Source organism: Mauremys reevesii, linkage group 16 (genome assembly GCF_016161935.1).
Source record: "Mauremys reevesii isolate NIE-2019 linkage group 16, ASM1616193v1, whole genome shotgun sequence".
NCBI lineage: Eukaryota > Metazoa > Chordata > Testudines > Geoemydidae > Mauremys > Mauremys reevesii.
Window position 1 is genome coordinate 25,820,215 of NC_052638.1, and position 27,135 is coordinate 25,847,349.

Sequence of the window (27,135 nt, forward strand, 5' to 3'; positions counted from 1 at the left end):
GAAGGTCTTGAGGGCTTAAGTTGAGAATCAGGTTTAAAAGAGGGAAAAGGAAGACTTAAAAAAGAAGTCTCCTGCCTCCTGGCTTACAAGATTCAAAAAATAATTGGACATTTATACAGATATCCAGAATTGTCGTCATTGATTACAACAGTTTTGGAAGGGATATCAAACCTGATGTTTCAAGTCTTAAACCAAGCTCATATTATTAGATATTGGGATAAAACCTAATTTGAAGGGTAGATTAACCCACACCTGTTCAGTGAGGGGTTCTTACACTTTTCTTTGAGGCATCTGGCACCAGCCATTGTCAGAGACAGAATACTGGATTAGATGGATCTCGGGTCTGACAAATCCTATGTTCCCAATGGCGAGACAGCCTCAGGAGAATGGAGAAAAACCATTGCAAGGGTGCAGATTCATTCATCAATCTCCTGCTTTACAACTGATGGGAATTGTTACCAGAATTTACCCATCAGAAAGTGCATATATGCATACATTAAGCAGCATGAATGTACACACAAACTACCGAGTTAGTTCTATAATTTGGTAAAATGCCTTGCTATTGATATATTTTGTTATAATTTTCTTAAATATCAGGGCATGGGGGAAGGGGAGAGGAGGGCTGCACCATAACCCTTAAAAATAAAGAACTTGTTCCCTAACAGAGTTTTGGAAGAATCATTTTAAACCAACTTGAAAACTACACCACCACCAACTATCAATTTAAAAACACAATCCTGAATTTCTTAAGTTAACGAGAGATACAGATGTTCAATAAATTCAAGATGAGGCCTTTAATAAGACACAAATTTAATCTGCTCTAATAATACTTGAGGGTCCAAGTCTCAATGCTGTACCAGGCAGAAGGTGCTCAGTGCTTCACAGGATCCGGTTACTTGGGTACTTTATTTATACAGGCAGCATCATGATATTTTCATTTGGTTTTATTTTGTTCTTACATTAATTGATTGAAGTGCAAGCAGGTCAAGTGATTTACCAAAGGTCACATGGCATGTCAGTGGCTCAACCAGGATTATCAGAGATTGGAACAATAAGAGTTTAAACAAATGTACAATCAATATAAAATCCTAAGTGATCTTTTGATTAAATATATGATGAGAATGTACATAAAATGAGCTGCAGTCAGCTTAGTTCAGTTCTTGTAAAATCTAGTGAATGCTTCATAGACTATCCCATAACAAAAATGTCAGTTGCTAGCAGTCTCAGCAGGGAATCCAAGAACTGAGCGGGGTAACGAAGACTGAACTTTCTTCTTACCAAGTCAGGGTTGAGGTAAAGTGACAGGGCAGCCTAAGAAAGCTTGCTGTACAGTTTTCCTTGTTCTGTGTTTAAACAGAAGATTTCAAATCTCCACTGTGGTTAATACAGCACCTTTCACTACCATTAAAGCCACTTTAAGAAATGAAATATCAACTGATTACATTATGCACACAGTTAACAGCCAGATACATCAGAATTGTAAAATAAGTGGCTACATTAAAAAAGATGTCTTACTTTCCCATCCAAACTGCATAGCTTTCAGGGAGCTTGGGGACAAAGACAATGGATTTTCCAGTATCAACATCAATTGCTCCATAGCAGTCTGGTTCAGTTACTCCAAAAGTCCAATGAAAATAAGATTCCTATATAAATAAATCAAATATCATTACTTTATTCCTCAATAGCCCCACCCCCAAAATACTAATACAATACACTAGCATACTAACAGTTAACTAATATTAACTCCTATTTCTCTGGGCTTGAATAAGAACATATTTGTTTTGTGCATCACAATGTTTGTAGATTTTGTGATAATTTAGATCGGATTTCATTTCACGGTGATACAAACCTTACTTTGAGGTACTGGCAAGATCCAGGAACTAACAATTATTTCTTATATAGCATGTTATTGTATAAAATAGATTCTTCCTTAAGGCTTACAATCTCAAACAAGATAAAAGAATAGCAAGAAGAAACAGCCAGTCAGAGAAAGAAGAGGGTAAGACAAGAGAAAAGCCTATGGGCACATTGTGCCTGTGAGTCACAGCCCTAAATTGCAGCAGAGTATGGACAAATTAGAGGGGAGAAGAGTGAGTTCCTTCAGAGAGGAAGAAGCTGCAATAAAAAAAATGGTACGAGATTATCAAGACCTGAAATCAAGGGATATTTTGCATTGGGAACAGAAAGGAATGGACAAAACTCAAAGTTGAGGCAGAGATAGAACAACAAAATTTGACAAGGGTGGGTTGGTGAGGCAGAGGCAAGAGAGATTGGAGAATAAGCCTCCATAGATTGTGTGTCATTCTCCCCTAGATACCAGACAGAATGTATTAAGCAGCCTGCTGTCACAGAAGATAAAATCTAATTTTTCCACCTCCTTTCTTCAAAACGTAAAAATTCAGTTCACAGAACTGAAGCAGTACTCTAGAATTCATTTTATAACTGGCAAAGCAGAAAACCCAACTAAGCTTGACTCTAGCTAAAAATCATTCAATTATCTTTATCATCTAATGACAATCAATGATATGTTCAACGTGAAAGTAACAAGTAACAAAACCCTGCTTGGGCCAACAAAGAAACACACAGGTACTTATGTATTAGTCAAGTTATAATTTATTAAGTTTAGGTCCAATGTGCAAGTTAAAATACATATCCATGCTCTTCCACAGCTTGGGTGTGTTCAGATCTGGCATTTAAACCCCACATTTATGTTTGTTGGGGGAGAGGGGAAAAAAAAGTTAATACATTAGTGAAAGATTTTTAACGTGTGTTAGACCACTCATATTTAGCAAAATGCTGTACTACCCAGACAGGTAGAAGATTACGGCTTCTATAATCCAAGCCAGACAAAAACTAAGCAAGTCTGAGGCCTGGTCTACACTGTGGGGGGAATTGATCTAAGTTACGCAACTTCAGCTACGTGAATAATGTAGCTGAAGTCGATGTACTTAGATCTACTTACTGCGGTGTCTTCACTGCGGTAAGTTGACGGCTGACGCTCCCCCCGTCGACTCCACCTGCGACTCTCACTCCGGTGGAGTACCAGAGTCCACGGGAGAGCGCTCGGTGGTCGATTTATTGTGTCTTCACTAGATGTGATTAAATCGACCCCTGCTGGATCAATTGCTCCAGAGGTAAGTGTAGACATGCCCTTAGGATAAAGGCTCACTTTCTACATGTACTGTTATTATCAAATATTTATAATGCACTAGTGCCTAGAGGTCTCAACCAGGTTGGGGCCCCATTGACCTAGGCAACATGAAAACATATAGTAAATAAGCAACTAAAAAGAAGAGCAACCCCAAGCCAAAGAAGTATTGTTGTTACCTAGATTAACAATGGTTAATCTAGGGTTTGAAGTAGTCAGTAACAGTGAAAGCAATGCCTTTTAAACAGGGTGGAATGTACTAGGCCCTGATTTTTAAACATATTTAGGCATTTCTGCACTCAGCCTAAATCAGTGTGTACACAACTACAGGATAACAGGGTTATAAAATAAGTAAGTACTACACTACTACTACAATTAAGCACTGGAATAGGCTTCCTACAGAGGTTGTGGAATCCCCATCACTGAAGGTTTTTAAGAAGGTTGAACAAACACCCGTCAGGGAGGTCTAGGTTCACTTGGGCCTGCCTCAGAACAAGGGTCTGGACTTGAGGGCCTCTCAAGGTCCCTTCCAGCCTCACATTTATGAAATTCAATGAAATCTCATTTTCAAAAGTGATTTAGGCACTTAGTCTAAATCCCATCAACTGTCAATGGAGATTTTGGCTCTTAGATGCTTTCATTCCTTTTGAAAATGAGATTTAGAATCCTAAATCAGTTAGGCATTGCAATGCTGAGGACAGCAACACCTCAATACATTTAAACATCTGGCCCCTAGTCTAAAATAAAGGGAGGAAAAAACTAAAAGAGAGAGAGAGAGACGCAAGCTTAGAAAAGTAATTCAAGAGTTTGTTTCTGTATAATGAACTTAAATCTTACCTGACGAAAGAGAACGCCAGTATCAGTGCAGTATCTTTGGGCTTCCTCGCCACCCTGCATCAAAACAATAGCATTCTTCTGGACGTCTTTATTCTCTCTTAATCGATCACACAGACGTTTTCTATTCAAAGCAAAGAGTGCTGCTGGCACTTTCAGCGTCTCATTTCCCAACCAAAAAGATGGTCTAGAAAGGATTTTAAAAAAAAGATAACTGTATTGCAAAATAATATACTGGTTAATATCATTGAGAGACACAGGGTTTATTTGAAGTCTAACAGAGAAGGAAGTCAAACCTGAAAAAAGTCATTTGTCCATCACAACTGGACTAGGTTTTAGGATTGTAGAGAGAGAGAACCCTGTAGTTACAGTGCATGGTATTGCTTACAGGGAATATGAAATATCAAAACTTAAGTCATACAAGTAGTAAATGATAAATACATGCTAAAAATAAATATTGCTGGCTACAGTTATAGTCTGTAAAGTTTCACAGAAGTTAGCTTCCTTTAAAGAAAACAGAAGTGATTTTATTTGGGGTGAGGGGAGACATGCAATAAATTACAACAATGTTAGTCTGCCGAAATATTTGAAATAAGAGCAAACACGGGAGAGAGAAAAATACGAGTTGTTGAGAACAATAGAACTGAAAGGTTACATTCAGAATGGGACAATTTCTTTAACAAATATTACCCAGCATCTGAGAAAACCTACAGAAGCTGAACGAAGGACTGCCTAGAAAAGATGGCGGTTGAAATGGAACACAGAATGACAACATTTTTTATACTCCCTTACTATTCGTATGTATATATGGGATTTCAAAGACCAGCTATAGTTTTCGTATAGATGGACAACAGGAACGTAACCTACTGTTACACATTACTGTGTGCTTCTTCATAACTGGGTGAGACCATATAGCAAATTGCAGTGCAAAAGCAAAGCCTAGACAGTCTTTTAGAAACTTTCTTCAATGGTTCAATTTGTTTGAGTAAAATTTAGGATAGAGATACACTTCTTTAAAAAAAAACAACAACAACAACAAACAACAACAACAAAATATCCTAGCCAAAGGGTTGCTTTACAGAAAATGGATTTATCCATGTTTAGATAAGTTCTTTTAGCTACATCTTTGGCCCATGTGAAGATAAATGAGTTTGTTTTTATATGGTCATTCATTATTTTGCCCTGAATCTTAAAGGAGCTGCTATTGTCTATGGCTGAGTGAAAGGAGAAGACAGAGACACTAGTTAAATAACTCAGGTTTTTTAAAATTCCATAAATATATGTTGCTGATTCATAATCAGCTAAAAGGAAAAAAGTGTAAAACAGTAGTTCTCTATTTTATATTTACAACAGGGGAAAGGTGATCTGGAGCTTCAAAACTGCAGTATTAATAAAAACCCAGGATTAAAGTTCAATTAGTTCAATATTGTTCAACCTCTTTCCAGACACCTTATTGCACATATTCTTCTCAGCAGTTGGAGGATCATTTTCTACATTTACAATATTTCTGAGAGAGATACAGTGCTGAATTCAGCCACATTGTTACTATGCTACACTGTTGCTAAGATGAAAAAAATTAACCCACATTAACCTGAGCGTATTAGAGCAATGCACCTTCACGTATTAATTATTATATGGCTTTCATGGAAAATTACACATCTGAAAGGTAACCTTTGATTTATAACTGTGTAGAGCAAACTTTATAATCAGAAATCTAACCCACAATTTCTAACTGCAGATACAGCATAAAGAAGCTAATAAAATGTTTTATGTTTTATTTTTTATAACACTGATATGACAGTGTAAATTTTAAAAGGTGAAAGATAGAATACAAATATACACTAATCCAGCTTTAAGACTATATTATATAGGAATTTAGCTGATGATGCATAAAGCTCAAATCTGATTATTTTTATTACCTTCTCCCACAACCCCAGCAACATGCTACTTGATAATTACAGGGACCTATGAGTCACTAGCTATGCAGCACATTTGCACAGAAACACTGTGCAGAAGCACAGAATAAGCTTTCATTGGGGGCTAACTCCAGCCATAGGAATGATAAAGCAAATCCATTCAACCTTAGCAATAAATATTCTTAATCTTCAAATAATGCAGTAAAAGTTAATTAGAACTAAGGCCAGTTTCTCATGTGTGGTGTGGCTGCGTGTATTGCACGGCATTGTTTTATAAGGGGGCTATAAAACCTGCCTATACAGCCCACACAGGATCACTGAGCACAAGATTAAGACCAGGTCTATACTACCACTTATTTAGGCACAACTTATGTCATTCAGGGGTGTGAATAAGCCACCCCCTGAGCAACATAAAGTTACACCAACCCAAGCTCCGGTGTGGACAGCATTATGTAGGTAGGAGAGCTTCTCCCGCCAACATTGCTACAGCCTCTTGCGGAGGTGGATTTATTATGCCAATGGGAAAGCTCTCTTCCCGAGGGCATAGAACATCTTCACCAGACGTGCTGACGTGGTGCAGCTGTGCTGATGTAGTGCTTCTAGTGTAGACTGGCGCTACAGGAGTGATCCTAGGAGACATAAAGCCAATGCAGGGTCTCTTAAGACACACGTTCTCCCTATTGCCAGCACTATATGAATAGAAGGTGCGATTAGCCAAAGGGGACAGTCAGATGCCACACTACTTTTTCAGATTCTCCTGGCGATTATTGTGTGATGTGAGGATAGCCTCTATACACAGCACAAGAAGAAAGGCAGATGTTCTGGCACAACTCGGCCTACACTTTCAACTGAAGAAAAGTCATCTTCACTGTAAACTGAGACAAGTTACAAGGTTATATGGTGCATCTGATTTAAAAAAAAAAAAAAAAAAAACACGAATCTCCCTCATCTACACAACCTTGGGTACTCCTGATATGAGGCTGCTATGATCAGATTTTAATCTCCATTAAGTTTATTATAAACTCTCTTTTATTGCATACAAAATCTGTGACTACTAGAACAAACTCAAGGAGCGATCACTATTACTCCTGGGGGGATTCTGTGCCACTGCACATGGGTAGAATTTATGTCTCCCATATATCTCTTTGCTTCCCCATAGAAAAATGACTTTCTGAGGGGGATGCAAAGGGAAGCCACAAGAGCAGTCATGTGACCCTCCCCAGCAATATGTTTCGGGTGCCAAGGTCAGCTGGCAGAGAGGTAAATCACTGTGGAGCAGGGGATGGGACTGGGGAAGACCTGGCTGGTGGCTCCTACCCTGAGCAGGGCTCAGCTGCTAGTCCCGGCTGGGCTGGGCATAGGGTGACGAGACAGCAAGTGTGAAAAATTGGGACAGGGGGTGGGGGTAATAGGAGCCTATATAAGAAAAAGCTCCAAATATCGGGACTGTCCCTATAAAACTCGGGACATCTGATCACCCTAGCTGGGAAGGACAGGACTTCCTCTTCCCTGCATGGCATCCCGGGCCATTTCAAACCCACCCCCAGATTTCTTCCCTGGCTGTAGGAAGCTCTGCAAACTCCCATCCCCACCCCCTGCACTTTCTAAACCCATCACTCCTCAGCTGCAGGGGGAGGGATCACTGTACAGGAGCTGCTCCCACATCCACCCAACCCCCATTCATCTAGACCCCCTCATACCCAGACCCTCCTGCCAAGCCTCACCCCCTCCCCGCACTCCATCAAGCCCCAACCAGCTATACCTGGATCCCCACCCCACTGAGCCCCATTCCCCCAGCTTCTGGATCCCACAACTGCGCCCCCCACACACAGAGCCCCCTTCTGAGCTCAATCTTCCCCACACACAGACACACACCCCCACTGAGCACCAACCATCTTCAGCTGGACCCCCCTGCAGAGTCCCATTACTATTGCACACAGAACCCTCCAACAAGCCCCTGTGCATCCAGATCCCCCACACACCCAGATCCCGCACTGAGCCACCCACACAGAACCCTCTCAACCCGCACCTGGATCCCCCCACACTTAGATCCTGCCTTGCTGAGCCTGTCTGCCAACACCTGGTGCCCCTGGCATAGAGGGGCAGGGCCTTGGGGTGTTTCTGGGGCAGGCCTGGTCCTTGCACTGTGTCAGGGTTGGGTACAGCCTCACTGGTAAATCCATGTCCTGGTGGGGGAAAGCTACATAGTGATCGCCCACCTCTGTGCAGCCAATAGCCTCTGCTCTCCACTGCCATGCTGGAGTCTTCATATTTATTTGACAAATAAAATTCTCATAACTTTATAATATTGTGTACAGGATTTTTAATTTTGGGCACATATTTTTTTATTTTTTGGTGCAGAATGCCCTCAGGAGTATCAGTCTACATACAACTACACTTGCTAACTTCATTCCGAGCCATTTTACAAAGGATCTTTTACTAGCAGTTTAATATATTGTCTGAAACATGAATTAAAATAAGGATGAAAATGAATTCATCTGAGAGCATTTTTACAGACATACAGGCAAAGTTCTACCCTCAGTTGCATCTAAAAAATGTCATGAATACACTCCACTGAAGTCAATGTGACTGCATGGATATAACTGGCAGCATAATTTGGCACAAAACTGTGGTTTCAAAAAAAATATCATGTTGGACTTTACTTTATGGCTTCTAAACAGAAGATTAGCGGAAAGTGCTGGACCCCCACAGCAAGGTTTGTAGGACACAGCAGGGTTTGGTTGAACGTTTTTGCAAAGCTCTATTTAGCTCCTCAGATTCTTTGCTGAACATTTTATAGAGTCCACAGCATGAATTCATACAACCTTGCTAGGGAAGATATCAAATGTCCAGACTGAAAATTATATGGAGTACAAAGTTAGGGGTTTGAGCGCTTTATTTAAAATAAAACAAAAACAAAAACAAAAAACAGCTTACGTTCTCTGCTATCTTTGTTCACTCACTCTTCCCTCCCAAATCCTGTTTTTCCTTTTCTGAGCTTTTCTTACTACAAGGATGGCTAACTTATTTAAAGCTAGGCTGACTGACTATAAAGGGAGCAGAATCCATGAGAGTTTTCCCAGTAGAAGCAGGATCAGCCTCTGTGCATTCACATCTCCTATTAACTTCTTTCCATCCTTCATTTTAATCATTTCCCTCTCAGGCTAGTAACTGCACAGAAACTTGGTTGTTACAACACTACTAAGAATGTAGCATGCATTATCCTTTAGTCAGTTTCCTTTTGCACACTGTGACACTGGAAATGCAACTTGTATAGTATTTAGGAATGCAACACTAATCAAACCTTTCTTCAAATGCAGAATATAAAAGTCCAACAACTATCAGCTGCATTGCCAACTAAAAGGTGCATGACAGGCTGCAAAACTACGGACTTAGTCCTCTTTGCATATCTACAGCAACAGCTCAGAAACCAAAGATGTTTCTTTAAAAGCTGTTATTCTGACTACACGTCAGGTATGTTATAATTACTGTTTGTGTTTCTTACACTTGTACTTTAAGCAAATATAAGACGCAGAATGAGGAAAGTTAGTTATATGAATAAAATTAGGCCCCAATCCTGCACATTTACACTTATCAGTATTTCATTAAAGTCAATGGGACATGTGGGTGTGTGTAGAACTGGGGCCCTATTTGCTACCTGACAATACTACTAGAAAACATACACAGTACTAATATCTTTCTAGAGCAGGGGTTGGCAACCTTTCAGAAGTGCTGTGCCGAGTCTTCATTTATTTACTCTAATTTAAGGTTTCGCGTGCCAGTAATACATTTAACAGTTTTTAGAAGGTCTCTTTCTATAAGTCTATAATATATAACTAAACTATTATTGTATGTAAAGTAAATAAGATTTTTAAAATGTTTAAGAAGCTTCATTTAAAATTAAATTAAAATGCAGAGCCTCCTGGACCGGTGGCCAGGACCCAGGCAGTGAGAGTGCCACTGAAAATCAGTTCATGTGCCGCCTTCAGCACGCATGCCATAGGTTGCCTACCCCTGTTCTAGAGAGATCTGCAAAAATTCAATTAACAACCCTGCAAAAGAGATTACTATTCCACCCAGTTCATGACAGAGACACGTGATCAAAAGGTGATTAGAATAATAGCTGTTTACTTTAATCTGTACTTTTATTAAACTAAAAGTAAAACATAGCTAGGAACAGTAAGCCACATCGTTTTTTAAAAAGTCACTTTCTTTCATCTCAGGCATTCAAACCTTATGTGAAAAGTTTATGTATTTCAGACAGGTTACATTTTACTACTATACCTTACCACGAGCCACATCTAGTGGGGGGGGGGAGAAGGGACTTTGTAGGGAACTATGGTATAGTGATTAACACACATTCAGAGCCTGGACGCCGATATATTTCTAGCTCTTCCACTGTCTCCCATTGAGACCATTTACTTCCCCGTGCCTCAGTTTACCCATCTGTAAAATCTGTAATACCGCCTCTGGTAGTGTAGACTAAGGCTTCACTAACCTTGCCAGCAAGCAGCAACTATGTTGAAAGCTTCTTTCACTAATAAAGAGCACCTTTTTAAAAAGCTATATTTAAAGGGACAATATTAACTTGTATTCTAGTCAACATTTTTAACGTTAATCCTCTGTGCAGTATATTTTGTGACTATACAGTGGAAACCATAAAAGCAACTTCATCCATGCACAATGTGCTGTCAAATACAAACCAAAAAAATCTAACAGAATATTTTCCTCACCGCTAATCTTTTAATTGCTGTATTCCCAAATGTTGCTTGTAATTATAATAGTCAAAAACATCATCAATTTTAAATTAATGTCATTTTAATCTTCCTGCCTGCAACCTATTCTCTTTCGCGCAAGTTGGGAGTCTGCCACTGACTTCAATAGAAACATGTGAGAGCCTTTAAAAAAGGAACACTCCCCACACATGTCCAGCCCCCCCACACCCCATGCCCTGACTTTTGCACTTCCCCACATCCCCACCCCCACCCTGAGCACCAAATGGGAGCTCCTGCACCTCTCCCCCACATTCCCACTTGCACCCCTTGCACCAAATGGGAGCTGCCCAGGTAAGCGTTCCACACCCAAACCTCCTGCCCCAACCCTGAGCCCCCTCCCTCATTCTAGCTCCTGGCCAGGACCTGCACCCCAACCTCCAGCCTGCTCCTTCACCCCCAGCCCTGTGCTCAGTGCACCCCCACCCTCAGCTCAGTGCAGAGAGAGAGAGAGAGAGAGAGGAAGAGAATGGGCCAGAACCAGGGAGAAGGTAGGTGCCCAATCCATGTGGGCAGGGCTGGGACCCCAGGCTGGCAGCGGGTTGACTGGGGCCAGCAGCCAGGACCCTGACTGGCAGGAGCCAGCAGACGGAACCCCAGACCGGCAGTAGGCTGAGCAGCTCTGCCCGCTGCTGGTCTGGGGTGCCGGCCCCGCTCAGCCCGCCGCCAGTGTGGGGTTCTGGCTGCCGGCGCCTTGCCAGCTGGGGTCCCAGCCACTGGCCCCACTCAGCCCGCTGCCAACCTTGGGTTCCGGCCGCAGGCTCCGGTCAGCCTGCTGCCGGCCTAGGTGAACGGAATCCCAGGCCGGGAGCAGGCTGAGTAGGCCAGTGGCTTAAGATCAGCATTTTAATTAATTTTAAATGAAGCTTCTTAAACATTTTGAAAACCTTGTTTACTTTACCTACAACAGTAGTTTAGTTATATTATATATAGACTTATGGAGAGAAACCTAAAAACATTAAAATGTATTACCAGCACGCAAAACCTTAAATTAAAGTGAATAAATGAAGACTCGGCACACCACTTCTGAAAGGTTGCTGACCCCTGGTCTAGAATTGCCACCCTTACTTCTGCACAGCTGCTGACAGGGCACTGCCATCAGAGCTGGGCACCCAGCCAATAGCCACTGCTCTCTGGCTGCACAGCTCTGAAAGCAGCAAGGGTGGCAATACTGCAACCCCCCTATAACTTGCAACCCCTCTGCAACTTCCTTTTGGGTAAGGACCCCCCAATTTGAGAAATTTTGGTCCTTCCCATGAAATCTATATAGTACAGGCTAAAAGCAAACAAAAGACCAGATTTCATCAGTCCGTAACTCATTTTTCCTGGCTGTGAATTTGGTAGGGTCCTAAGTATAACTATAGATGCATAAACCTAGGGGTCACTTAGAAAATTCAATGCTATTACTATGCCACATACCAGGGAAAACCAGAATTTCACTGTGACAGCAATAGTAGAATTCAGACCCACGCTACTCCAAGCACAAGACTTCAACAATTGAGTTACAGGAGAAACTCCTTTATCTGACAGCAGTACAGGGCCTATGACACATGGCTGAGCAGCTCTCAATCTCGCAGAAAAAGGGATGCTACATACACTAGCTGCCCACAGCACCACTGGAGTGAAGCCACCAGGGCAGAAGTCCACCCCCAATACAAAACTCCCCTCTCCCGTGTTGAGCAGGGACACAGGAGCTCTTACAAGCTACGCCACAAGCACTTTTCGTGTCTGTCCATGGCCAATAGCACAGGGACTCTCCTGAAACACCTGGCTCAGACTAGCAGGAGGCTGTAACTCAGCTAGGTGGGTCAGTCTGCAGAGGGGCTAGGAGAGGACCCGGCCTTGCCTTCCCCGGAGGGGCAGATCCGCCCCGCCCCGCCCCGCCCCGCCTCGCCTCCCTGCCGGGGCCAGAGCTGGCTCAGGGGATCCCGCCCGGGCAGCGGCCAGGGGCTGGGCACCGGCTGCCAGAGAACCGCCGCTTACCCCGCAGCCATGTTGCCTCGCCGGACTTCGTCTGTCATGTGATCCGCTGCCTCGTCAGCTGATGGGGCGGCGAGGAACTGGCGGGCGGCGGCTCGCGAGCATGGGGTGTCCCCGCCGCTGACTGGACTGTGCGTGGGGGGCCGCTGCAGGAATCCCTCCCTCGCTCGCAGACAGCCCGGCTCCGGCTTGACGCGGGGTGGGGCCGAGCGGGCCGAGCTCTGGGCGCGCCGCTGGCGAACCCGCTCCGCTGGGACCGTTATAGCCGCGCTGACCCGCTCGCGTGACTGGGAACTGGCGGAGCGCGAGCGCCGGGCCGCAGCCGCCTGGGAACGTGGGCTGGGGAAAGGGCAGCGTCCCTGGGGCAGGTGCGCTTGGAGCCCTGCTTGCTGCGCGCGAGCGGGGACCCACCAAGGCAGTGGCTGGGAGACAAGCCGTGCCGTGGCCGTGCACTGAACCTCGCCCTAAGAGCAACGCGGAGCCCTCGGCCCAGAAATCACGGGGCAGCCCTTTGCCCTAAGCCTCAGATTGTCTCACTCCTCTAGTTCCTGGGGGCCAGCCGCTGACCAGCCCTTCCGCAGGCCCAGCCTGCTATCCCGTACAACCCCCCTGCCCTGAGCCCACCCTGCTTGCCTCTTACAAATCCCAGAGGCCTGGCTCACATGATTTCAGAGAAAATCCCAGGCACAGGTAAAAGATGGGACTTGAACCTCTTAAAGGCCCAGCTCATTCTAATACAGGAGGAGTAGAATTCGTCTGTGCAAATGAGTATACATTTGTGAATACTTCCCTGGTCAAGAGATTGTCTAATAAGCTGGCCTCTTGTGTCAGTTTCATTGTACAAGAAATAGACCAGTTGAAACAATTAGTTTTCTCTATGCCAAAAGCAACAGACTAGAAATCTACCTTTGACATGAATTGCTTTCATTTATAGCATAGAGGTCACTGAAATAAGTGGCTATTCAAAAATTCCATTAGAATGCACTATAGAGGTATAATCCCTTTAACATTAAGAGACCCTTTTATTCTGTATCTTGTGAAACTGAGAACTTGTTTACCCATAATCTTTAAAGGCTTGATCCAATGTCCATCAATGTCAATGCTAATGGTTTCACTGGCTTCAGTGGGAAATGGATCCAAGCCCTAAATCTGGTCTTTTGATGAGACACCTCTCAGACTACTTCAGAACTTGAATTGACTTTTTCTTGCGCACAAATAATAAGCTACCTGTAGAAACTAAGTATTATTGTGCTAGGGGTCAGATAACTATCTGTAATATAGCAGCAATGGAAAAGACCCAGAGGCATGAACTACAGTTTAAAGCGTGACAGACCTCTTGCGTGACTTGAATAAATTCTTTAGATTAGATGCCGTTCTAAAATAAGAAAAAAAGAATCCTGTGGCACCTTATAGACTAACAGACGTTCTGCAGCATGAGCTTTCGTGGGTGAATACCCACTTCTTCAGATGCAAGAAGAAGTCTTGCATCTGAAGAAGTGGGTATTCACCCACGAAAGCTCATGCTGCAGAACGTCTGTTAGTCTATAAGGTGCCACAGGATTCTTTTTTGCTTTTACAGATCCAGACTAACACGGCTACCGTTCTAAAATAGTGACATATACTGTCAGGAGCAGGCAATTGTTTATGTACACCACTGTCCTTTACTGGATGGAAGCAGAACTGCTCAATTGTGAGTCATAGGCTTTATACTGATACCCCGATAAATGGGGTGGTAACTACCTGTGCTTTTAAAACAAGTTCTGTCATCACTGTCCCCAGAAAATTTAGTGGCCGTGGTTTGCAACACAGTATCCTTCACAATGACTGACTGTAAGTAGATTTGTTATAGCCTAGTAGTGCAGGGGAAAGTTAAATTTCCCTCTATTTACCTTAACTCTACAGTGGCTTGAATCTGCTCAGCTTTAAATTTTTTAAAAATCTGCACAAAACTGGATTTAATGCTCCTTTTAGAAGGAGGTAAATTCACTGCCCCAATTTAATTTCTTCCCACCTCTTCTGATAAACACGTAAAAAATAAACTAAACTGGAAACTCTACTTGTTCATTAATATTAAAAGAGATAAATGAAAATAATGGCCAATATAAAGGTAATAAATTAATCAAGTTACATAAAGGGATTCAAGACTGCCACGTGTCTCCATCTGGTCATTTACCAGACATTGTTTATATTTCACTACTCAGGAAGCAACTAAGATGGCAGAGTTTTACAGAGAACATTTTCCGAATAATTGACAGAAAGTTTTAAATCAGTTTGTTACAACAAAATAGTCCACTGTTGCTAAGAAATATGCATAATTAAAATCTTGTGTTGGAGGTGTTGCTGGAGAAGTCCACTAGATGCTGTGAGAAGTTATAGTTACTGATGCAGTTCCAGCCCTGAAATGCTATGTGAGGCATAGAAATATTGATTTTAGAAATTCTGGACAGGAGTGTGTAAATCAGGAAAACTAGAAAAGCCAAGTAGTCATATGCTTTTATGTCCAAGGGTATCAGACCCTTAGTAGGAAATCTATACAAATTAGAAGTCTGAAGTTTATTTTGTGAGTCATCCATTTGACAAAGAATCCACATTTCTTTCTCCAAAATAAGGCCAGCTATAAACTGGATAAAGCACAGTTTTATACATTCTTACTGATAAGTCATTGAATTTCAAAGGAATTTTCTCCAGTTTGCAAAGAAACTGAGAAATCTTAAAATTAACCACTAGTAAAATATTTTACTCCTTCTCATCCCCTAGTTGCAACCCTTTTGGGTTAGGCTTGATGCTCATTAATGGGATGAGATGGGCAAGCTCACACAGCTTCTGTCTGCGCTGTTCTTCTGTGGGTAAAGAGACGACTACAGTTTCCAGGGTTATTAATCTGGCAGTTTTGTTAAATGCTAGTATTAATAATTTCTTCCTCTCCATCCCATCCATCTTCTCCAGTGGTGGGCAAACTTTTTGGCCTGAGGGCTGCATCGGATTTTGTAAATTGTATGGAGGGCCGGTTGGAGGGGGTTGTGGGCCAGCCCCCACCTCCTATCTGCCCCCTGGGACTCCTGCCCCATCCAACCCTCCCTCCTTCCTCACTGCCCCCATTCAACCCCCTGTTCCCCCCAACCGCCCCGACCCCTATCCACACCCCTGCTCCCTGAAACCACCCCTGAACTCCCCTGCCCTCTATCCAACCCCCCTGCTCCATGCCCTCCGCTCCCTGCCCCCTTACCACACTTCCTGGAGCACCGGTGGCTGGCAGCACTACAGCCACGCCACCCAGCTGGAGCCAGGCCACGCCGCCACTGCCGCCACCACGCAGCACAGAGGCCAGCTGCGCTACCCCAGGAGCTCACAGCCCTGCCACCTAGAGCATTGCACCTGTGACGGAGCGAGCAAGCAGAGACTGCGGGAGAGGGGGAACAGCAGGGGAGAGGTTGGGGCTAGCCTCCTGGGCCAGGAGCTCAGGGGCTGGACAGGACGGTCCCACAGGCCGGATGTGGCCCACAGGCCATAGTTTGCCCACCTCTGATCTCCTCTCTGCCCATCCACATGCTCTAAGAATGGTGAGACTAAGATCCTTCTCTGCAGCATCTTCTCTCTGAACCAGCCTTCCTGTATTTTGACTCAACTCTCCTGCATAGTTCAATTCTCTCATCTTTTTTCCTTTGCCTATCTTTCATGAATAACAAATAACAGAGGGTCAGATAAATTAATTCTATAGAGTGTTATGGGATACAGTTTGTATGAACTTTTAAATCTTGAAAATGTAGGCCTGTTCCTCAAGACCTTACTCATGCACAATTCCTGTTAATTTCAGACTTACTACTTGTATGGTTTGGTGGTTGGTTGGCTGGTTGGTTTATCAGTTACCTTAAACTTCCTGATCTCCTAGCCTTGGGAGCTAAGGGAATGAAATCTTTACACTATATACAAATTAAACTCATTTGTGGGGTGGCTGAACTGGCAGGAGAATGAAACGTCAGCCTCATGAATGATACCAACAGCCAGACTAGACGCAAGAACAGTTTTACTACACAGATGGATTATTTTAATTCTTTCTTTGCATTGCATTTGAATCTGCAACTGAGGTAATTCAGAAGCAGATCTAATATCTGACAGACCACATTAGATCATTTCCCTCTAAAACTGGATGCAACTGGCAGGTTTTTGTCACACCAGTTGTCTTACCTCCTCTTTTAAAAAAAAACTTTCATGTTAAAGGCCTGATTTTGCTTTTTTTGCATAATCAGAAGAATTCCCACTGACTGCAATAGCAGTTTGGGTACATAAGGAATCGCTTCTCGGCCTTCTGGCTAAGAGGGGTGAAAACATTATCTAAGTAGTATCTTGTGAACCTTGTAACCGATACACCTCTACCCCGCTATAATGCAACCTGATATAACATGGGTTTGCATATAGCGCGGTAGCAGCAGGGCTCCCGCTGCGCTTTAAAGGGTCCAGGGCTGCGGCTGCTGCGGGGAGCCCAGGGCCCTTTAAATTACCACTGCAACCCCTTGGAAGACCTTTCAGAACCCCCAGGGGTACTTGTATCCCTGGTTAAGAACCACAGATCTAGTTAGCCAATAGCAACTGAGAGTCTCAGAGGGAACTCCTCTGTCTTTTTCTCATTACATATATGTAAAACAACTTAAATTCTTCAGACAAGGACACTCTTGACAGAAAAGGCCCTGGGAATGTTAACAGGAGGTCTCCCAACAATGAGTCATACCTGGACTTAGAGAAGAATCCTGCCCCGATAAATGGGCATTGGTGTGTTTGTTTTTCCATTCCTCTTCCTACATGTGTCTCTATACTATCTTAGGGTTTTATACTGCTATCTACATAGTATCTTAGTATTCACCTTTCTATCTGAGTATCCATAGTATGTATATATACAGCTCCTGTTATCCTATTCAAAAGCAACGGCAACAAAAAAATCTTATGTTTGTGACACTACCTTTCACAATTTGAAAATTACTCAGCCTTCGTGAATACAGGGCTAGATTTTCTTTTCCATGTTTTAGAGAAAGATGATGATGGTGTTCAGTAGGCTTATTGAGGGTAACTTTGTGCGGTGACATCCAATGGTTTATAGGTTCATGAACAGTTTTAATCCATTTCCTGAATCTCAAAAATTTCTATAATCATCTGCTGCTTGTAAATGCAGAAAAATAGAGATAACAGGAAATGCTGATTTGTCAGTGCAGGAATTCTTATCTAAATTCAATAGGAACCATTGTTCCTGAGAGGCTTTTCCACTGACATTTCCAGAAACTTTTTGTGCTGCTGGTTTCCTGGCAGAAGGATTCAAGTGTTTATGTCAGTCTTCGCTGGGGAAAAAAACAAATTTGTTAATCAAGGAACAAAGGCTAATGCTTGAACATTTGTACAACTTCTTTCATCAAGGTGGGTTCCCCCCCCCATATTACTACTACACAGCTGTAGCATTTGATCACTGAAAGAGGCATACATGATCTACCTCTGGTTGACACACAGGCTTCAAGTAAAGTCTTTAACTCAGAATTAAGATTAGAAGGCCCTTTCAAAGAAACTGATTGAACAAAAGCATCTGCCTTTGGCATTTTCATCATGAAACAGTTTTGAGTAAATTTTCCCTCAAGTCCTAAATTTATACTGCTGTATTGATCTTTTGGATCTTGAAATAAAAAATGTGATTTTTTTCCCCCCAAAGCCTGTTTGAACTAAATTATTGTGAAGGACAAGGAAGGTAAAGCATTACTCTGACTGTCTCATTATTCTCCCTGTTGACTTTTGTTTCAGATTCAGAAATTCTAGTATAATCAAAATGTGCCCATCAAGGATTTGAGAGCCCGAAGAAGATTCTCAGTCTCTTGTTTGTTTTCTGTGGTTATTTTTGTTCTTATTGAGACTCTTTGGGGCAAATCTTCAGATGGTGTAAATGATCATAGTGCCATTGGAGTCAATGGAGGTATGACGATTTATGCCAGCTGAGGATCCATCCCTCCATATTTATAAGTTAATGCATAGAAAGAAGCATTATCTCATATGAAGGGTGTTTCATAATAGTGCTATCAAAGCTACTCGGACTACTTTTATTTTTTAAGGAGTTGTCTGTGATGGAGATCATTGTTACATTTCCCTAATACCTTTGGGTAACTTGCAGGAAATCAGTGCACTAGGTATTGCAACATACTGTGTTGCTGTAGTGAAATGAGACCTTTCAATGTGTTTGTTCACATAAGTTACAGTGGCTTCTTTTGTAAACAATAGAAGTGAGTGTCGTTTACATCTGGCTTTGTGTCCTTCATACAGTGCACAGTATCACAACTTCCAAGCCATGCAGTGTTTTTGTGCCACCTGTTTTGTAACCTTACACATCTAAAAAAATGCTGATTATAATGTGGATATTATTTGATTGTGGCCTGCTGCTTGGTAAAAGGGGCAAACTGATTGTATTGGGGTGGGTTTTTTGTAATTTTAAATAGCTGATATGGCATAAGTACTTTTTATTCTAAATCAAAAGTAAATTAATATAACGATTACATGAGTTTTTGTACTGAAATTTTCAGGGTCTTTTAAAAAATGATTTTAGCTAGTAGATTATTCCCCTACATCTTCAGGTATTGTAGGTTATTTTGAAACAAAATGTTATGTTACACAACATATTTTCTTGGCATTTTCCATTTAAAAATGTATGGCCAAAAAAGAGAAAAGGCAGATTGACTACATTTTGAATAGAGAAGACTGTGTAATACAAATGGTGGTTGGATGTGCAGTGGAAATGTGAGGAAAGGTTATTGAAATTACCATGCAATGTGACAGATGAGTTTGTGTAACCTGCATTTATGAATATGTGGTCAATCGTATGGTGGGTATATGGTATTTCCCCATGCCAGTTCCCCCAAGCAACTACAAACTCACCTCAATCCCACTAATATATAGAATAGTTTATAGTGCAAAACATGTTTACATGTATTAATTTTCTTATACTACTTGCTGCATAGTATACTCTCCATTCTAATGCATAACAAATCCCCAAACAAGCTCATAAATATGCTATGTAAATATTTTCTCAAAAGAGTAATGCCCTCAGGTTAATGCAGATCATGATTCATATTTTCACACTGATTTAAAGTCAGATTTTCCACTTTTTTTGGAGAAAATCCTTTTTAATTATTTACTGTTTATATGGAAAGTATTTTCCACTTCCAGCACTTACATTAAAATTTTAAGCCACTGGTTTATAAAGCTCTCTTATTTGCTGATGAGGAAAAAATTGTTCCCTCTTGCATATACATATTGTGGTATTTTAGAAGAAAATCTGATAATTTGAAAATATACTTAATATTTCATTTGCTGCAGCATGCTTTTTACAGACTGCTAATCTTTAAACTTAATTCTTAAAGTTAATTTATACAGATAGACAATTTTAATTTAAAACATTTAGGCAATCCTTGTGAAGTGCCCATTTCCATTGTTTATATATGAAATACAAATAATCTCCTTAATGGCAAAAAATATCTACTTTTAAAAATACTGCTGATGATTGATAGAAACAATTCTTCTGCTTTTGTTTTCTTACATTATTCCAGTCTATGGCTACAGTAGGTCTAAGACTTCAGAATGACACTGTGGTTGCCATGGATTCATACGGTTGCTACATAACGTGAACCCCTTAGCGCATCAGTTCCTGGCCAAAAGTCATGAGTGTTCCAGCCCCAAAGTGAAAACAAGGGTTAGTTTTTAGTGCTTACAGCAGCAGATTAGATATACAACTTCCTATTAATGTAAATCACAAATCTAATCCCCTCTTCTTCTGACTGAAAATTTAACTCAGCTTCCATTTAAAAACAAAGTGGCAAGCAATTGGTTCATAATACCATCTCATCATATTTTATATTTTGTGACTAGAGAAACCATTCCATCTTGGTCCGAAGCAATTATGCTACCAGGTATCCAAAGACCATTCCCTTGAGAAAGCTGTAACGTGGTAGCCCGAAAGGCAATGGAGGAGTTAGTGTAAAAATCTGCTATATAGTAGTGATGCTAGAAGAAATCCTTATGGATCAGGGGATTCAATTATTTTTTGCCCTGGAAAAATGGTTGTTTTACCCTAGTACCCTTAACAAAGGCAAAATAACAGAATATTTCATCTAGACAATAAAAATTGTGGCAAAGTGTAAAAAGCAGGCTTCCATCCCAAACAAAGGAATAAAATGCTCCAGATTTTCTGGTCTTTTAGAATAGCTCCTGTTTGTACAAAAGATTAGACATACAAACATATTTGTCCAAAGGCTTCCTATTTGGCAAGACCATCCATAAAGAGCATGTGCAAATAGCATTTTTTGGTTATTTACAATGACATTCTCCCCAAATTTTCAGAAATGTCTGTGCATATGCAATTCAGTATTCACCTGTCTTGCACACATGGGACTAAGTAGGAATTTTCTGTAATACTTTTATGAATGATATGCCTGACAGTGACTTACTTGACTAGGGATTGCTACCCACGGGGTGCAAAAGGGTTAAAAAGCTGCTTCTGGGGCAGAGCAGGAGACATGAGATGTTTATGTCAAGTAGCTGTCTGGAATGGTATGAATGGGTCCTTAAAGATCTGGTGGAAACCAACCTATATCAATGAAAAATCCAGAAAGACAATGGGAACCCCACTTATTGAAAAACTGACGCCTATGCTTGGGAAACTCCAGCAGGTAAGACGTATGGGTCTGCAGGAGGAAGACAAAGGATACTAGGTTAATAGGTGGCCTTTGGAGAGACACAAGAGCTCATCTGGGACTGCAAGACAAAGGGACAGAGAGAAAACCAAGATGGTTCCACCTGTAGCCAGCCGTATAGATTTATAGGTAAGCATAAGTATTGATTAAAGCTCGTAACACAAGTAGAGAGACCAAGACTGAAAGATAGTTAGACAAACTGACTGAGGCCTAAAAATTTATATGGACACAAGTAAGTAACCAATAATTGACCTTAAGTCACAAGATGCTTGCACAATAAGATGTGCTGATGGTTGTGATGTGAGAAGCCACAAACACGGGTTACTGATATTTTAAGGAATATGTGTAACTGAAAGTTAAAAGATGTGACCACAGTAATGCTATAGCAATCAATTGTCATAAATGCTAATGAGTATGATGTACATGGTTAAAGTAATCCATAGTGCAATGGTGGCCGAACCGTAGCTTGTGAGCTGTATGCGGCATTTTTACAGCTAAAGTGTGGCTTGCAGAGCCCCTTGTACCCCCCCTTCTCCATCTAACAGACTGCAGGGGCAGGGAGCTTGGGGCTTCTGCCTTGTGGCAGAGTGTGGGGCTAGGGGCTTCTGCCAGAGATGACCAGTGCCTGCTGAGAGTGGGTGGAGGGGACAATTTAAAGGTTCAGCCCTGCCCAACACCTTGAGTCATGCCCCCCCAGGCATGCACCCCCCTCTTACTCTCAACAGCCCCTGAAGCAGCAGCAAAAGCAAAAGCAGTGGCTCTCCCTGCAGCTCCCAGGTGTTTGCCTCATTTCTCCCCATGGCTGCAGCTCCCACCTTGCAGGCTGCAGCAGCTATCATGCAGGGAGGGGGCCCTGCGGCACCATGTGACAGAGCAGTGCCAGCAAACCCTGGCAAAAGATCGGGGGGGGGGGGAGAGGCATGTGACCCCATACATCGTCTCTAGCTTCTGTCCACTGGGGAGGGATACTCCGGGCTTCAGCCCCGTGGGGCTTATCTGCCAGGGCTTGGGGCTTCAACAGGAGAGAGGCTGAATCCCTGAGAGCATCCCCCCAGGGCTGAAGCCCCAAGCCCCAGCAGGCACCTCCTGCGAGGCTGAAGTTCTGAGCCCCAGCAGGTGCACCCCACGAGGCTCAAGTCCTGGCAGAAGCGCCCTGGCTCTTGAACTTTTTTGAACCGTAACAGGGTTCAAAAAAGAACTAGATAAATTCATGGAGGATAGGTCCATCGATAGCTATTAGCCAGGATGGGCAGGAACGGTGTCCCTAGCCTCTGTTTTCCAGAAGCTGAGAATGAGCAACAGGGGATGGATCACTTGATGATTACCTGTGCTGTTTATTCCCTCGGGGCACCTGGCATTGGCCACTGTCGGAAGAAAGGATCTGGGCTAGATGGACCTTTGGTCTTACCCAGTACGGCCGTTCTTATGTTAACTTCCGAAGATTGTTGTATGCGGCTCAGAGGGTCTGTAAGTTTGGCCACCCTGCTATAGAGATTGGGAACCCCAACTTGAAGGGGGGTATGAAAGTTTAAATAAGGAAAAGGAGCTGAAACTATCCTAAGTGTGTAAAGATACAGGGTGTGTCAGCATTTCACATTATAAAAGCTGTATCCTGGTCCTCATGCCTTGGGAGATGCCAAGACAATAACCACACTTGATAATGATGACATTGAAGATGATGATGAGGAAGATAATGACTGACCCTCTGGACTAGTGATAAATTGCAGTTGTTTCCCGTACACTCCTCAGGTCCCTCATTCTAATAATATTGGTAATCTTCATGATGCTGTAGCCAACAGGAAAACAACCCCCTATCAACCACAGTGGTCTAAGAAATTAATAATCAATACACGAATCCATCAGTTAGGCTACACTCAGCAGCATGGCTTAAGGGAGCCCTGACTCGGATAGTATGGACTAAATCTTAGCTTCTGCTTCTCAATGCCAGGGTAAGGACTCTCTGATGCTGTGTTCCACTTAACTAATAAATCCTATGTTCTGTGGCACCTTATAGACTAACAGACGTTTTGCAGCATGAGCTTTTCATGGGTGAATACCCACTTCGTCGGATGCAAGTAGTGGAAATTTCCAGGGGCAAGTATATATATGCAAGCAAGAAGCAAGCTAGAGATAATGAGGTTAGTTCAATCAGGGAGGATGAGGCCCTCTTCTAGCAGTTGAGGTGTAAAAACCAAGGGAGGAGAAACTGGTTCTGTAGTTGGCAAGCCATTCACAGTCTTTGTTTAATCCTGAGCTGATGGTGTCAAATTTGCAGATGAACTGAAGCTCAGCAGTTTCTCTTTGAAGTCTGGTCCTGAAGTTTTTTTGCTGCAGGATGGCCACCTTAAGATCTGCTATTGTGTGGCCAGGGAGGTTGAAGTGTTCTCCTACAGGTTTTTGTGTACTGCCATTCCTAATATCTGATTTGTGTCCATTTATCCTTTTCCTTAGAGACTGTCCAGTTTGGCCGATGTACATAGCAGAGGGGAATTGCTGGCATATGATGGCGTATATTACATTGGTGGACGTGCAGGTGAATGAACCGGTGATGGTGTGGCTGATCTGGTTAGGTCCCGAGATGGTGTCGCTGGTGTAGATATGTGGGCAGAGTTGGCATCGAGGTTTGTTGCATGGATTGGTTCCTGAGCTAGAGTTACTATGGTGCAGTGTGCAGTTACTGGTGAGAATATGCTTCAGGTTGGCAGGTTGTCTGTGGGCGAGGACTGGCCTGCCACCCAAGGCCTGTGAAAGTGTGGGATCATTGTCCAGGATGGGTTGTAGATCCCTGATGATGCGTTGGAGGGGTTTTAGCTGGGGACTGTATGTGATGGCCAGTGGAGTCCTGTTGGTTTCTTTCTTGGGTTTGTCTTGCAGTAGGAGGCTTCTGGGTACACGTCTGGCTCTGTTGATCTGTTTCCTTATTTCCTCATGCGGGTACTGTAGTTTTGAGAATGCTTGGTGGAGATTTTGTAGGTGTTGGTCTCTGTCTGCGGGGTTAGAGCAGATGCGGTTGTACCTCACTGGTCTATAAGGTGCCACAGGATTCTTTGCTGCTTTTACAGATCCAGACTAACACGGCTACCCCTCTGATACCTGAAATCCTATGTTGTTTTGAAAAGGCTGCCTGGTGTCACTGCAGATACTGATCCCTGAAGCGAGCAAAAGTCTCTGAACAGGAGTTTGTGCCAGTTCAACTTGCTGGACAGAGCTCACAGTGAGCCCAGAGGCTCAGTCTCCGAGGCACTGTGCTAAGAAGCCTACCTTTAAGGAACAGTGGGACCCCTTGTGGGTCTGGCACACTGAAGAGGTTCCTCCAAGGGATTGTTAAAAAGCTGGGTGTAGCACAGATCCTTTGGATCTGTGACAACATGCAAAATTCAACGCATGTGCACAAGCCAATGAGTTCTGAACACATCTACATACAAACCCATCTTGTGAGCATGCTTGAAACTTGGGCTGAGTAGGACTGTATAGTTGGGCATCCAAAATCTGATATCTAAAATTAGTATCCACTGCTGCAAACGCTTCCAGTCTGAGCTAGAAGAACGAGAAGTACGTATGGCACCTTAGAGACTAACAAATTTATTTAAGCATAAGCTTTCGTGGGCTAAAACACACTTCATCAGATGCATGCAGTGGAAAATACAGTAGGAAGATTATACAGACTATCACGGCTACCACTCTGAAACCAGTCTAAGCTGGGATACACTGTAAATGTGGGAAAGTCTCCAGTCTTTTCTTTAGTTATTCCTAAATCCTGGTTAAGAATCTGGAAGGAATTTCTAAGAGACAGTTATTTAACAGTCTGACCCCCTCCCTTCATTTTTCTTAGGTTACACTTCAGACCTATGCCACCTTAAAGTATTGTGAGAACAGCTTCACTTGCCAGTCAAGGGTTTTCCACTGGCACACATAACATTAATTTAATTAGAGCTAAGGAGGTTTTGGAAAAGAAAGTTGGAGAATATTTGTGGCTTTTAATTTTTTGCAGGTGTGGTATTTCTGAGCATCATCTATTTCAGGTGGCAGCTGTCTCTATCTTTAAAAATAAAAAGTTACATACAATGTGATGCTACAGCTGTGCCATTCTCTTTCTCTTCCCTGTCCTCCATATCAGCCCTGACAGACAGCTTTGTTTGTTTGTTTGTAGGCTGTTTGAACTGGTGCCTGGTGTCCTTGCTTTTTATCCTGCAGGATAAAAGAGAGATGATTTTGTTTGTTTGCAGAAGATGCAACTCTTTTGCTGCTATTATTGCAGACAGCCACAATTCTTCTATTCAAAGGTGGTGTCATATGACAGCCAAAGATAAAGAATTCAGCTTCAGAAAAGAATGTAGATTCTCTGTGACAATTCCAAAATTGGGGACATGTTAAATGGGAGTAAAGGGCTGAGTCCCCCCATATATGTAGGCTACATGCACATAGCAGATAGCAGCTTTATTTTCAATCCCTGTGCAAGACCTCCCATCTCTTTGTGCACATACATTCCCCCCCCCTTTTTTTTTTAAATTTATTAAATGAAGTTGTATTTTGGTTGCTTTACCTTGTGGACCAGATCTTCAGCTGGCATAAAGTCAATGGACCTATGCCAATTTAGGATCTGGCCCAGTGCATTTTCTGAGATGTTAATAATTATTCTTTATCAATTTGTCTTAAATGTGCAGTCCCCCATCACCGTACAGCCATTCCTCTCTTTGAACAATTGCAGGAACAAAAGGGGCAGGAACAATTGCCCCTGCTGCTTTCAAGGGACTACAGGGGGTGGGGTGCTCCTTCCATGATGTCTAGGGACAAGAATAATCTTAAAGGGCAGAGAGAGAAAGAAGGACCTCTCTGAGGCACAGTCCTTCCTGAAGCTCCCCATATTTCCATAGATTCCAAGGCCAGAAGGGATCACTGTGATCATGTAGTCTGACCTCTTGTATAATCAAAGCCATAGAACTTCCCCAAAATATCTAGAGCATATTTTTTTAGGAAAATATCCAATCTTGATTTAAAAATTGTCCAGTGATGGAGAATCCACCCCGACCCTTGGTAAGTTCTTCCAGTGGTTTATTACTCTCACTGTTACAAATTTACACTTTATTTCCTGTCTGAATTTATCTTGCTTCAACTTCTAGACATTGGAGCATGTATTTTTCTCTGCTAGATTGAGCTCCTTGAGTCTATCACTGTAAGGTATGTTTTCTAAGATTTTAATCATTCTTGTGGCTCTTCTCTGAACCCTCTCCAGTTTATCAACATCCTTTTGAACTCTGGACACATCAATGCCAAATGCAGAGGTAAAACAACCTCTCTACTCCTACCTGAGATTTCTGTTTATGCATCCAAGGATTGCATTAACCCTTTTGGCCACAGCATCACATTGGGAGCTCACATTCAGCTAATTATCCACTACAACCCCCAAAACTTTTTCAGAGTCACTGCTTCCCAGAATAGAGTCTCCCATTGTATAAGTATGGCCTACATCTGTTGTTTCCAGAGGTATACATTTACATCTAGCCATATTAAAATGTATATTGTTTGCTCACGCCCAGCTTACCAAGTCACTTGTCCTCTTCATTATTTACCACTCCTGCAATTTTTGTGTCATCTGCAAACTTTGTCAGTGATTTGTTTTTCTTCTAGGTCATTAATAAAAATGTTAAATCATGTAGGTACAAGAATTGATTCCTGGAGGACCCCACTAGAAAAACACCCATTCAATTATGATTTCCCATTTACAATTATAGCTTTAGACTGATCTGCTAGCCAGTTTTTAATCCATTTAA

General features: G+C 42.4%; 1 protein-coding gene across 1 annotated transcript in view; it reads right to left on the reverse strand.

Annotated features, from left to right (window-relative positions):
- The window catches only part of PEPD (peptidase D), a 232,864-nt gene extending 219,625 nt beyond the window's left edge, over nucleotides 1-13,239 (reverse strand). The window contains exons 1-3 of the mRNA XM_039503186.1: nucleotides 12,654-13,239; nucleotides 3,986-4,169; nucleotides 1,516-1,643 (exon numbers count right to left, since the gene is read on the reverse strand). Of these exons, the coding sequence (XP_039359120.1) occupies nucleotides 1,516-1,643; nucleotides 3,986-4,169; nucleotides 12,654-12,691 (350 nt within the window). The 5' untranslated portion in view covers nucleotides 12,692-13,239. The remainder of the gene's footprint in view (nucleotides 1-1,515; nucleotides 1,644-3,985; nucleotides 4,170-12,653) is intronic.
- Nucleotides 13,240-27,135: the final 13,896 nt, after the last annotated feature.